The sequence below is a fragment of the Vanessa cardui genome, chromosome 14 (genome assembly GCF_905220365.1).
Source record: "Vanessa cardui chromosome 14, ilVanCard2.1, whole genome shotgun sequence".
In the NCBI taxonomy this organism is placed as follows: Eukaryota; Metazoa; Arthropoda; class Insecta; order Lepidoptera; family Nymphalidae; genus Vanessa; species Vanessa cardui.
The window spans coordinates 7,529,011-7,543,764 of record NC_061136.1 but is presented as its reverse complement, the minus strand read 5'-3'; the positions used below and the strand labels follow the sequence as shown (position 1 = coordinate 7,543,764).

The following is a 14,754-nucleotide window of genomic DNA, read 5'->3' as shown; positions in this document are numbered from 1 at the left end:
GAATTAATAGTATTAAAAACATGTGTCTAAAAAATGTTATAATATGAAAACGTACAATGTTAAAATTAATCTGTTATTTATAATCATAAGCTCAATGCGAACTCTGCCTAAAGCGCATGAACCTAAACGGCACTATTATATAATAATTAATGTAAAACCTATATCCATAAATATTAGCAGCCAGAACGTTGGAAATAGCGCCAAATATTCCAAATATTAAAACTTTCCATATAACTTGAATTAGAGTTAAATTAACACCAATTAAATTAACTTCTCCCCTTGCTACAACAAGAATAACAAAATAATAAAACGAGTTATCCATAGCATGCGTAGCGTTGCTCTTCGAAACATTTTTTGTTAATTAGTTTTCAGAAATCGCTGCGTCGAAAGCCCGTGATTATTGAAACTTAATCGGTAAAGAAAACATAGAATGATGAATGGTTGTTGATATAATATTAATTGAATGAATCTTTTTTTTATTTTTGTATCGATTTTATTCAGAAAAAGTATCGTTTAGTGTTTATAATTTTGAAATAACATTTAACATTTGTAATTCTTAAGAGCGAAAGATTGTAGTGTTGTTTTGCTCGCAACTTCGCTCGGCCCCAGTATGAACTGTGGACGGCCAGCTATAGTCAAGTTTATTGCAAGCGCAGCTCTGATATTAAAGTGATAACTTAACGTTTGTATTGCAGGTCAGATGCAAGGGTCAGGCTATAGCGAGGTGGAGCCGGAATTTCTCTCCCCGTTGGAAAATATTACCGTCGCGCAAGGGTGGGACGTTCATTTTACATGCACCGTCAACCATCTAGGTGCATATAAGGTATGTATTTCTAAAACCCCAGTGAAAAAATCCAATCCATTGTAATCTTACTCTTGATACATTAATCTTCAAAACTTCTAGAATTTTCTAGAGTATGTGACTTAACTTGACTTGACTAGAGCTAATATAACCTCATGTGACGTTATTGATACATCGATGAGTATATTTTTGTAGGTGGCCTGGATCAAATCAGACACAAAAACGATTCTAGCGATACACACGCATATGGTGACCCTCAACCCGAGGCTGTCAGTCACACACAATGGCCACAACACTTGGAAGCTGTACATCAGCAACGTGGAGCCTAAGGACTCTGGCACTTATATGTGTCAGATAAACACCGACCCAATGAAAAGTCAGGTAATTTTTGTGTAAGAATTTGTATTACAATGATTTATCATCATTCCATTAAAAATAAATAAAATAATAATATCAATAGATCAACGAACGATCTATAGTTTTTGCTACGTTAAATTTATTAATTATATAGTTTTAACGTGCCCTTTATGGGCATTGTAAAATTAACAACACAATAAACACAATGTTTTATGTTTAAATTATATTATATTAAGCCGTCGCCAAGATATATTCGTATTTTTCATTGATGATTGGTTCAAGACTAAGTTATTAGGAATTCTTAATTCTTTCTGGTCGTTCGGAATAAGATGTTCAACCAGTTTATGATTGAGAAGTGTCGTCGATAATTGAGAATCCTCAAGAAAGGTCGAAAGAGGACTAGGATTTCTTAAAAGTTCTCATACATCTTATATAGTAGGTAAATTCTAAAATTTTAAAAACCGGTGGAAATTTGGAAAAATATACTTGCAAAGTTTCAAAAACAGTTCAAAATTGTTATTACGATACGACAATATATCATACATGAGGTATACACTTGATAAGGAATATTACTTTGTTTTATTGATTTCTTGTTGTGTTATATTACATGGTAGCCGGCATCAGGTGATGTTTGTTGCGAGTGTTTTTAAATTTAATTATTTTGCAGTAGACGTATACGCTTTTAGGAATATGGGTTAGTAATTTTAGAATTTCCCAGGGGTAAGTCGAGCTCACGAGCACTTAGGTAATTACTTATAGCTTGGTCAGCGTTCAGGAGGCAGATGTCATTGTTTATCTTAGCTTCCCAGGCTTATGACTATTGGGAATAGATCATAATACCATACCATTAATAGGGCTCATTGAGCATGGCATGTTATAAGTTAAGGTTAGTATGATATCGACAGTATGGGATGGAAGAACCGTTTTCTTAAACTTGGTAAATGATTCTGCCTTATTAGATTACGATATGCGATTTTTGTTTTGCAATAAGAGTTATTGCTTTAAAATAAATTTAAAAAATGTAATGTGTTCGTTTCTTTATATATTATACCGAGCAAGCATATGCTAGCGAGGCGATCTATTCCAATCTTAATGCGTCTGATTTCTTTAGAAGAAATACTAGAAAAAAGATATTGCTTTTTACTGAGAAGGCATTTTATTCTAAAAGCAAATGCATAATTTAATTGAGCGACATCGTGTCGGCTCCTATTGGTTCAATTTGATATACTGTTATCTCTTAAATATATTGTTATGTTATTTCGCCTATATTTTTTTAAATTAATCAATACGATATGTTTCTTACTATAAGTTTCTTAATTTGAGATTTGGATCAGTTATTGATTTGTTATACAAAATTTGCTTCATAAATGCTTGAAGTATTTAGCTATACCGAATTTTGGGCATGGCTAGCAGCCCCGTGTAAATATGTAAGTTGTAAGAGTGTTTCCGCAAACACATTATATACCTTATCCGTCATAATTTGTTGGGATGGTATTCCGATATTATAAGGGATATACTAGGTTAGCATAGACTTTCTCTAACATACAAATTACTTTTTGAAAATTAATAAGAATAATACTTCTATTTTGAAAAAAAAAAACCTGATTTTGTCTTTCAAATAGACCCAAATTAAAATATAAACACGAAATTCGAATCTCTGAATCAGTAACCATGTATTTTTTAAAGAGATTTTCATAACTTAAAATAAAATAATGCATAGTATTTATATTCATTTTCAGATCATTGAATTTCGGAGTATTGTAGCTAATATTAAAATTTATGCAAACCATTTCAATCGACAGCTTGCTTTTGAGTGCCGAATCTCGATTAAATCGCATTATGAACGATTCTCGTTGACTTTTAATTATCGCTGAATCAATTTATATTAATTTATAAAATAATAAGGTTTTAACTCTGTCATAAATATGAATGGTACCGCTTCAACTGAAAAACTAAGTAACTTTTATTATATTGTAATTTTTTTGTTTTGCTAATAAAAATATGAATGCATATATCTCAGAAATATGCATTTAATTAAAATATTTCAAATTTTAATATGAAGAGAGTAACTAGTCAGAATATCTTGTCGGATTTTCACAATAGAATCTACATTCAGAACTGTGGTTCTGTTAATTTAATATTCCTTGTAAATGGCGATTCTAAAGTTCTTGTGTGATTCTACTTTAACATGGCATATTTAGGTTTGACTTTTCCGCAATCTTTGGCTGATGAGTTGTATGTTTTAACGTCAGTTAAGGACAGTCCATCAATCCTACGTGCGTCAGACGGTATTCTACCTATGACTTATTAGCTACGCCAGTTTATTAGGTCTTTTTGTAGATAGGTACTTACAGAATATTATTTTTTCAAATGTATAAACAGAAGTATCTGAATTATAATAAGTTTCAGCCCTGACATAATCGACTTCTACCAATTCCAATATAATTTGATAAGTCGTTTATGATTGATTATACAAAAACAAATACTTTAGCGTTTAAAATAATTTTAGGGAGACTGCCAGAAGTTTCATGAAGTAATTAGTCATAATTTTATTGTCTAGTTTATAAATTAGATAATATAATTATTAATAATATTAATTTTAATAATGAAATTTTTAATTGAATACAAGTATGTTCATTTCATAGCTTTATTAGAATGTAACGTCTTAATATTGATCATCGAGAATGGTCTCGAGACGATTATTTACTATTCACGTAAATTAGCTATCTAACCAGTTGAGACTCGATCGAAGTTAGATCGGAATATACTCATGATCGTTTCACAACCGATATTAATAAATAGAAATACCCCTTAAATATGATTAGGCTTTTGTACATTTTTGTGAGAAATAGTCAAAGTTGCTTTGAATGTCATAACTGTTATATGTTAGTAGAATTGACCCCCTGACCCTTACATTGGATTACACATCGTTGTTATGTCGCACACTTTCTAACAGTATGTTTGAAATTTAACGTTTGTATAGAATGTGTCAGAGGTGTGTCCGGTTTATTCGTATGGTAAAGTAGCTGTTTCAGTTGTCAAAGGCATAATAGCCATATATTTATTATGTAGTAGCGTAAGCTTTAATTTGAGTCGGTTTCGACTTTTGTAAGATTGCCGAGTTTAGGAACTTAATGCAAACAATCGCACGTGCGCGTTGTTCGGTCGGTCTGGCCATTGAATTAGAGAGTCGGATAACAAATCTAACGTGTGGGTCCGACCTTAAATATACAATTACGTTTTTCACGTTTTAATCCGTATTAACATTATGCATGCAAAAATGTTTGTTGCTTTTACGCAGCAACAGATCAACGTGATCTTTACATCAAAATATTGTATGAGCGGGAGACTCTTGCTACTAAACTTTGACTATATAAATATGCCAAAAAGTTTGTATATATACTAATGCTTGTTATATATAACTAGCTTAGGTTGCTTCAAAGTAGATTACCTTCTCAATATATGGATAGTTAGAGTTCCAGGTTTGTACTTTCAGATATGTGAGGTGGACACTTATTAGGTTATTTACCTTTGTGGGTAAGGTTGACAGATCTAGTGACGGGGTGTGGAATGTCGTCAAGGAATGCAAGCGTTCGCAAAGGTCGGAATGTGGCCACGACATCTTCATGCGAAACAAACTTTCCAAATGTTCACTGCTTTTGTAATGTCGTCGTTTGTAGTTCGTGCGGGGCGTGTTTGTTTTACCGAGTGACTAAAAATCGTGGAGCCGACTTTATTATTCTTATATTCAAATCGAATAGTTTTGCAAGTTGATATTTCTTACTACCTTATACTGAAAAGCTTCTAGGTATTTGTCTTCAAACTTACGGTTTTAACATTGTAGTTTATTTAAAAGTGCATTCCTTTTTAAATATTTCACATTTTAACATATTTAATATAAGTCGATCCAGGCCATACTTACTATTCAGAATACGCTGCTCCGAGCGAAATTCTTTCCTCTTCTACTTTTAAAAGCCAACTTTTTATCCGCGTGAATATAGAGCATTTTTTATTTAAAATATGGTTGCGTATCTATGCCTTATAATGTGTACGTATTGACAGAACCCCGAGAGACAGATTGCTCATCTCTCTCACCCGCACTGTATTTGCTTAGGTTCCGTACAACAACGCAACATAAAGAGGTTTTTTTTTTTATATTTGAACAGCGGGGATATAACATTTGTTAAGTGTAAAAGTAAATTTGTGAGAACCCGCACAATTACACAAATATTTTCAAAGTAAAAAGATGTTAGATGGAACACTTAAGTATGCGAACATTGTTTTTCTCTTTATATTTTTTCCAGCTTACGTATTTGCTAACTTTACATGGGAGCGGTCAGGACTTTTTAAGTGAAAGAGCACAATTAACATTCCTTCCACACAAGTAGAAATTGTTTACAGAATTTTTCTCTTTGCTAGTAAGCGAACCAAATATAAATGCCTGAGCGTTAGCTTTTGTTTGTTGTTTTTTTTTATTTGATTGGTTGTAATAAACAGAGAGAAAGAAGTTATAGGCATATTAAATGCAAACAGTATACAGTTTAATTAAAAATCTGGAATAAAACAATTCTAATTATAGAAGCAGATATGTACAACAATTGCGAATTAATTTAAGCGTTATTAAAATACATCCCTTAATCTGTTTTTATTTGTTAAACATAATACAAAATTATTATTATTAATGCCAAGTTATTTTATTTAGGGAATATGATATTTCTCAGTTTAATTGAATATTTAGTATATTTATGCCGTATCGTTTTCTTTATTAATAACATATAAACGTAAAGAATTGATTATTACTAGCTCACCGACCCAGCATCGCGCGGGTGTACATGAGTTTTTTTATATTTTACCTTTGATTTACATTTGTTACTATTTTCCGACATGCTTAAAAATTGTCATTCTCTTTCAATTTATTTACGCAAAAACTTTAACAAATTATATACTTAAACCTTCCTCATGAATCACTGTTTATTAGTGAGCCGCATGAAAATCCGATTAGTAGTTAAGGAGTTTATCTCGAACTGACAGACAGAGACGCAGCAGTGGACTTTGTTTTGTAACATGTAGTGATTATAGTACGTTTGTTATAATATGAAGAAAGTGTTCTATTATCATTCATTCAACATGAGTGAAACATTGACGATAGTTTCGACATGGGTTTGATCCGCATTCGGGCCCAACACAATTCTTTTGTTTGTAACGAACAGTGTTAGCCTTTAAAATAATAATAAAAAATAGTTCTATGTTTATTTCAAATGAAATCGTACAGCTATACTTAAGTATATCATATTATATTAGACGCCCCAAAGACCTTGCTCTACCTTAGTTATGATAATCCATTTGATTGAGATAAGAATAAAAAATAAAATAATAATATTAAAAAAAAAATAGTGTCAATTGTAATGCTTTTAGATAGCTCATATGTTCCTAAGTTTTTTGAATATTTCCAATAAAAGTTAAGGATGATGCACAGCTTTTAAAAGGATATTAATTTTTCCTTCCGAAAACTGACTCTAAAATATTAGCAAACTAGGAAATACAGCGAATGAAATCAGCAAAGTCGTTCTCAAGTTATTGCATGACCAAGAGAAATACGAATTCATTTTTATAGTATGTATATATGTCGCGTTTATTTATGCCTTACTACGACGCTGAAATGATGTTGTTTATTCGACATCGTTATAAAGTGTTGGCTTTGGGCAAGCGTTCTGGGTAGGTACCACCCACCATTCACATTCAGACTATCCGTCAAACAGTAATACTTTGTATTTTTGTACAAGCAATAAGAATTTACCTACATTTTTATTCGATTACCTATTATATGAAAGACCTCAATGATTAAGTACCATTATAAATTTATGACATATCTTTAAAATTCCAAGAAGCGAGATGGCCCAGTGGTTAGAACGCGTGCATCTTAACCGATGATAGCGGGTTCAAACCCAGGCAAGTATCACTGAATATTCATGTACTTAATTTGTGTGTATAATTCATCTCGTGCTCGGCGGTGAAGGATAAAATAGTGATACATTCGGCCACATGTGTATTCCAACAACCCGCATTGGAACAGCGTTTTGGAAAATATTCAAAACATTCTCCTCAAAAAGTACAGGAGGCCTTAGCCCAGCTGTGGGAAACTTACAGGCTGCTGCTGTTGTTGCTAAAACTCCATTTTCCAAAGTACCTACTTGGGACGCTTGCGCATACTATACCTACATACTATGTATTCCGAGTGTCCGGTAAGCACCTGCGAACTGCCTTCCTTTGTTAAACTAAGCGTCGAAATATTTGAAATCGCCCAGTTTCATCACGTATTAATGGGAATTCCGTAACATTCGAAGTTCCAAACATTTCGCTGATATGTACTGAAACAGCTTAATTACTTAAAAAAATATAAATTATTTGAAGTACAAAGTATAACGCAAATCAACTGTAAATTAATTGTCTTTCAAAGCTGTCCACATTATATAACTGTCTAGTAATTTTACACAAGCATCCCTTTCATGAAAGCAGTGTTGATGTGTGTGTGTACTCAAGTAGAGCATTGTTTATGAATTGAAATAGTAAATACTCGTACTATTGTCTTAATCTTAAATAGATAATATAGCAAAGAGGTCATGTGATCCTAGCGAGGGCAATCAAATAAATATTGACCTACAAATTGTTTTTGTGGCATTGATAGCGAACCCTGTTGACAGGGTCGTGATAGATGACCTTTTTTAACCCTTTTTCTCGTTTCATTGAACCGATGGTACGCATTGTTCAAATGTCGATATATCAAATTTTTCACATTGCAAAAAGATTGTGAAAAGTTTCGTGATACTCGATTTAGAATTAAATGGATATTTTAAATATATTCACATGAATAAATTTATACATTCATCTTTATCTTTCGTGACTTTATTTGAGACAATATTTTCATAAGCTCATTTTTTTCTGAACATATCTTATGTGTTATTTACTTTGCGAGTGTTATAAGTACCAACTCCATGCTTTTTTAATCGTTTATAGTTTATTGTATTATGTCAGCCAAAATTTAACCTAACAGCTGAAAAATATATAAAAACAATATGTTCAATTTACATATTTAAATTATTAAACCTCATTTTAATAGTCTTCACTTAAAAATAAATTATTTACCTTTTTATATCTAATAATATTTTTTATGTGAATATAGTAATGAGTACAGTTATTTTAAATGATGCTCATTATATTTACTTGTGCCTTTGTTTATATTTCTGTTCATGAGAAGTTCAACTCTAATTTGAATAGTCTTTATTTGCGTTAATAACACTAAGCTCTCGTGTACGGTACATGAGATGTTATTTTAATATCATAATTTTTTGAAACGCTTTTATTAGAACATATATATGTTCACTCAAATTAGTATAAAGTTATATTCAGTAATTAAGTTTATGAAAAAGAAATGGCTGCCAGAACACGCATATTATTAATATCGTTTGATAAATACGAAGGATAAATATGAAATTATTATTATTTGGAAAAGTATTATACCTACTTCATTAGATAAAACAAATACTTCAATATAAATGCTTGCAAAGTTATTTGTATGTTGTGAATATTAAGGTCAAATATTAGATACGTAAACTATTTTCATTAGGAAAAAACTAAATTGAAATAATTTTGTTTCAATAAAGCGTAAATTTAATTAATATCATAAATTAATTGATTTTATAAAATTATTTCTGTTTTTGCTTAAATTCAATATACTCGTTCAATTTTCGTTGTTGTAAAAATATTGAAATATTTCAAGTTGGTATTTTATGAAATACTGTTTTCAAGAACAATTTATTAACCTTTGAAAAAACAATATCACCTGCATATATTGAAGTTCCATTTCAAACTATAGTGAGGAACAGGGAGTAAAACTTGAACTGAATTTATAGGACGTATGTTTTCTTTTTCTTATATATTAATTGATATTTTGAACAAAATTTAAATGAGGTTGTTTAGTGAAATTTTTGCCGTTTCATATCAATCAATATTTCTAACCTATTTGAAAAAATCATAATACGCTTTAAATTCAAGCTATAACTGCGAAGTAGATTACGTATGTTTCAAAATATCTTTCAAGAATTTATTCACGGTATTTGTATACATCGTAGAACACGACTATATAGTTACAAAAATGTATGTCCTTTTATGTAACAAAATAATAAACATCAAACAGATATTGATAATCTACCAGAATTCAATTATACCAACTTCGACTAAGAATCAATTTTAAAGATAAATATTTCATACAGAAACTTACACAAAAGCGTGTTATTATAACTGAAAATCAATAGAAGCAAGTCTATAAGTATATCGAAACTGTATTGACTTGGAGGCTACTTGGCTTGGAACGCCGTGGAATTTAATGTAAGCAGTTACTTAGGTTTATAGAAGAACATTCGCGGGAGCACGTCTGTATACTGTAGGGATATGTTTAAATAAGCCTTTAGCCGGCTGTTAGCGCTGAAGGGTATTTTCAATATGGGTAATTTCGCCTGGAACACAAATACTTTAGCAGCTTTATTGCATACTCGAGGATTAACCCGGTATGAGCGTTGAAAAACGAGTAGAGCTCTGGTTACGTATAAAATTCTGGCATTTTATCTTAATTACTTCGAAATCTTCGTGTGAGAAAATACCCTACCCTTATGTTGTCCATCGTCGCGTAACTTTATGTTAGGATTACTTTTATGACCGGGATTAAAGTCCGTTTGCGAATGTTTACTGCTTAAATCGGAGCCCATCTGGGCGATAGATGCTAAATTTAATATGATCAGGATTTATTTTATTTTTAAGTACTTGTCATAAAGAATTAATTACACTGTTGTGATAACATTTATTTACTTAATTTAGTAATTGGAAATTGCTAAAGTTATTATTGGAATTGTTGATGTAATAAAACGCTTGCGTTTAAATTTTATTTAAAGTCCTATAAAACAGAGAAACTTCAAAGTTAATATAGAGAATGTTATGCGAAGCTTGTAAGCAGCAAATTAATTTATCCACAAAGTGAGCCGTAGGTACGTATATCTGAATAGCTACGACCTGAGAGGAATCCCCGCTAAAGATGCTCGATCTTGGCACCGTTAACACATTCTTCGACACATAGTTGCCACGCTGTCACAACTAACGTCGTACGAAACATTTAGTTGCAACCCGAGGAATTTATCAGTCTAAGGAATCCACCTTGTGAAATGTAAACTCCAAACCGCGGTTATTACACAATTATTCGGCCTTAATATAATAACACAAAGCCGAACAATGCGGCCAAAATTCTACCACTCCTAAAATATAGGAGCTCAGCTTCCTATATGGGATTTACGATGTTCATAGGATTATCTTTAAGCTCGTACTGAATTATCTTATAATTTACTTTGTCGCCCGTTAAACCGACTCGATTTAAGTATCGTGATGTAATTACTTCTCTACGTTTACTACTACTACTATTATCTCAATAATTTACTTGGAAATTATATTTTAATATGATTATTAATATCTCTTACTAAAAATATATATATTTACAATATAAAAATAGTTGAGTACAATGCAACGTTAATACAATATCGAAATATTTGCAGCAAGATATTGGCGGGCCGAGGCGGGCGGATCAACAAGTGAATTATTTCTTAGCCAAAAAATCGAGACGCATTAGTCAGCATTCCTTTGTTATGCCACAGGTGCGTGTCGTAACGTGTTTCCCTTTTCATAAGGGTTAGCCACTTTTGAATGTAGTATGAGACGGCATGAGACGTCCGTTTCGAAGCCTTTATGTAAAAATCTATCAAAAGATCCGACATAGGCATATTTTTCATAAAAGCGATTTTATTAAACGAAGAAAGTCACATAGAGCTATTATGGTATTACGATATGTGTTCCATTGAATATGGATATAAAGTACTCTAGAATATATCCTAAGAGCTAATCAAAATCTGTTTATTGTTTTTCGCGAAAATTAAAAAGAATTAAAACTCCTACCTTTTGACCTAAAAGGTCAAGACACCATATGTTTTTCTTATTTTTATTAGTTTAATAATAAACATTTTTGAATGTTATTTTTTTAATGAATGTCTTTCATTTTATTTTAATATCGAAATTAATTAATGAAAAATATTCAAAATAACTAGACGATATTTTATATGAACGTCAAGTTTCTTCTAATTTCTGACGTTTTATTTTATTGAATTTATTGTGCACACTTATAGGCACCTAAAATCTTTTGTCCTGACTGAGTATCAATAAGCAGCCAATATTTTTGAGTGAAAAAAACTGTATTATAACATAGCTTTATTTTATATCGATAAAATCAACTATGCGATTATTTTTGCAGATTTCAAATTTAAGGAAAACGAAATGAGTTACTTTGTAGGAAATTAGTTCGTACGGAGTCGGGGCGAGCATCTAGTCTTAAATATTTTTTTATGGTTTTATTTGCATCAATGCAACTTAAGTTAAGCTGAAGTAACTGAAAACGTAATTACTTCGGGTCTTCCGAACATAAATAGGTCGATGAAGGCAAAAAACGTAATAAACAGTCGGCGGTCGTCCATCATAGCATATGTCAGCTGCTCACTCCCAAATAATTGGTACAGCGTAACTTGGCTAAGCGTATTATAGATAAAATGCACCCTATTTCCTTTGTCAAAATGATCATTTTACATTATGACATTTTGGACGTCAGACGCTGTCGTTGCTTTTGACTAAAATTGACGCTATTTTGTTCTGCCAGATGGCCTATTGATATTAATAGACAGTTTAGATAATGGTTAGAAGTTTAACATAATATTTTATTTGCTTCAGTTATGATGCGCTTATATATTAACTATGCAATTTAATTCAGTAATACGCGCAAATATTTAAGTTCAAAGTACGCCTCAAAAAGTGGAGTTTTTTTTTATTTGAATATATTTGCTTTCTTAATGGAATGTGAATAGATGGATACAAAACCTATTTAATAGGTCGAAGCAATTGAAGTTGGCATGTTTAATAATAATAACGACATCTATAGAAATAAAACGGAAAGACTTGCTTGAATACACCTCTCTTATTTTGTTGCCTTATAATTCGGTATAAATATTACTACCCAAAAAAAGGAACAAACAACAGTAGCTTTATTCATTCTAGTGATGACCAGTGCCAATATTGCCTTTATCAATTAAAGTTTTTGAGTCTCTACTGTTATTTAGTTGTTATCGATGTTAGCTGTTTAAATATTTTTGAGTATATATCATATAAATTTACATCTAAGAATGCCTCAACAAATGTTAAAAACCTTAAATTATGTGACCTCCAGACTTACACATATTAAATTTATACATATCACTGAACCCTTCTTGGAACTTAATATTCGTAGACAACTAATGTTTTTTTGGTGATGGCAACATTCTCGAAAAATATCAAGCTTCAACTTTTAGTTAAGAAATTAATTTGTCGTTACCGCCTTCTCATTTTCCTATCCGTTATTTAAATATCCTATTTGCTACTTACCGAAACAAGCTCACAAAATTATCACCTGTGCCCAAAAGAGAATCGTTTTTACAAGTTTATTCAACCAAAGATAATAATAATGTTGTACTAAATTTATGATTCAAATTAGGAATTATTAAATACTGGTTGTGTTTAATTTGATGATGATGAGATTGTACGTATAGATGGACGGGATGGCCTGAGAAAGTGTTTATAGCTGGGAAATTTGCTTAAGTTGGAGAAATGTCAGCCATATGTATTTTGACACTTCTATTTACATTGCTTAATATTGCGATTTCTACGTGCTGTTACTGTACTTTTGTCGACTCGACGGCCATAAAGGCGTCGGAATATCCACTAAAAAACCAGCGGTGCCCACTTTTCGGGGGAAGTCACGGGATCGCTTGTGCGTACTACCGTGACTTCCTGACGGTAGGCACACCTCTGTGGACCTCCAAATCTTAGGAGGTTCTCGGGGTGCTGTTTCTGTATATGTTTAATTAGTGTATTATTTAATTTTTGGTTTGCCAAAGTAGCTTGAGATGTTTTTCTTCTGTTGCCTACTTTCGATGTGGTAGACGTTAACATGTTTTGTTAAAATGAAAATTTGCTAGCTATTCTGGACGTAAATCTCAGATCCACCCGCTTCGCAGACTCTCAACATTTGCATAATTCATGTGACTCAAGCTGCCTCGAGATATAAAAATTTACACTGCAGTGGAAACGAATGCAACTTATCATGTGTTCCGTCGGCAGAGTTAAATATCACGTAAGGTGTTGTGTCAGTTAAGAGATAACTTGAATTGCATTTACTTTATAACTAAAATAACTTTTTATCTAGACCGTAGGGATAATATTTTGCACATCGCATTAAAATAGATTATAGTATTTGTTAAACTTCTTTAATTTTGAATGTTAATGTATTAACCTTATTAACTTGCTAATCAATATATTTTTTTTAATCCACCAAACATTTGCATTTGCATATTAAGCCGATAAGTTTGTTTGTTTATATGTAATGAGGTTAGATTAGAAAAGCCAATGGTAAAGAGTATGGTCTTGAAGTGCTCAGAAGTCTGTACCTATTCTTAATTATAAAGAAAGCCCTTGCGTTGTCAGACATTAATAGCCGTTATTTTTTACTTTAAGACCCGTCCACTATCTGAATAGAAAAACAAGAGTATAATTAAAATTAAACCTTAGTGAGAAAACTAGCTATTGCTTCTTTATTCACAAGGTTTTTTATACAATTCATACCAAAGAGAGACGTTAGCCTTTTTATATACAATGAGTTTGAAAAGTTTTATATTAAAACTCTTTTATTTAATAAATTTTAAACGCTTCTCGTTGAACTTGCGGCTACAACTTTTCGCTTTTAAAACCGGCTTGTTAAAGAAAAAGGAACTTGTGTAAAAAGAGGAGTAAGCGTTACTAAAATTTAGAGTAGCCACGGAGTTGTGAACGAAGAGTCGAGTATGAAATGTTGCTAAAATATAACTTTAGCATATTTGGGAGAGGAATGTGACCCATTCAGTCGTGCTCGCTTGCGCCGCGCTCGCTAGGAATTTTGTCAAAGTACGTCCAGCGACAAATATTCTGTGATTTTCTACAAGATGACAGGAATCGGACAATGTTTTGTTATTTTATTAATTTATAAAACGAAATGTATACTTCGAGAAATTAATCCATATATTCTACCACTGAAAATGACCATAGACGATATGGACGAACGGTTAGAATGTGACATGTGTGATGACGTCTGACAGAGAAGTATGGAAGCAGAAGACATACTGCGCCGACCCCAAATAAAATTGGGATGAGTGCAGGAAGATTATAATGATGATGATTCTATCAGTGAAAATCGCCAATTTCAAAACACGATGTGAATAAGCCTGCAACTTTAAAAAAGGAGGTTTTATTGTACAAAAGTGTATGCGCCTTCCATGCCCGTACTATCATTGTCCAAAAGCATAGCAATAACAGAGAAGGACCAGAATGAGCCAGCTTTTGTACTTTAAATGTAATAATGTAAACTAATCATTGCCAAATGACTTACCTCCAGAATTTTATGTCAGAAAGACTCGATATCTTTCTATAGACTTTAAATTTCTGAT

General features: G+C 31.8%; 1 protein-coding gene across 1 annotated transcript in view; it reads left to right on the top strand.

The window, feature by feature from the left end:
* LOC124535311 (lachesin-like) overlaps window positions 1-14,754 on the top strand; it is a 79,116-nt gene that overhangs the window by 42,259 nt on the left and 22,103 nt on the right. The window contains exons 3-4 of the mRNA XM_047111493.1: window positions 696-823; window positions 998-1,183. Coding sequence (XP_046967449.1) covers window positions 696-823; window positions 998-1,183 — 314 coding nt within the window. The remainder of the gene's footprint in view (window positions 1-695; window positions 824-997; window positions 1,184-14,754) is intronic.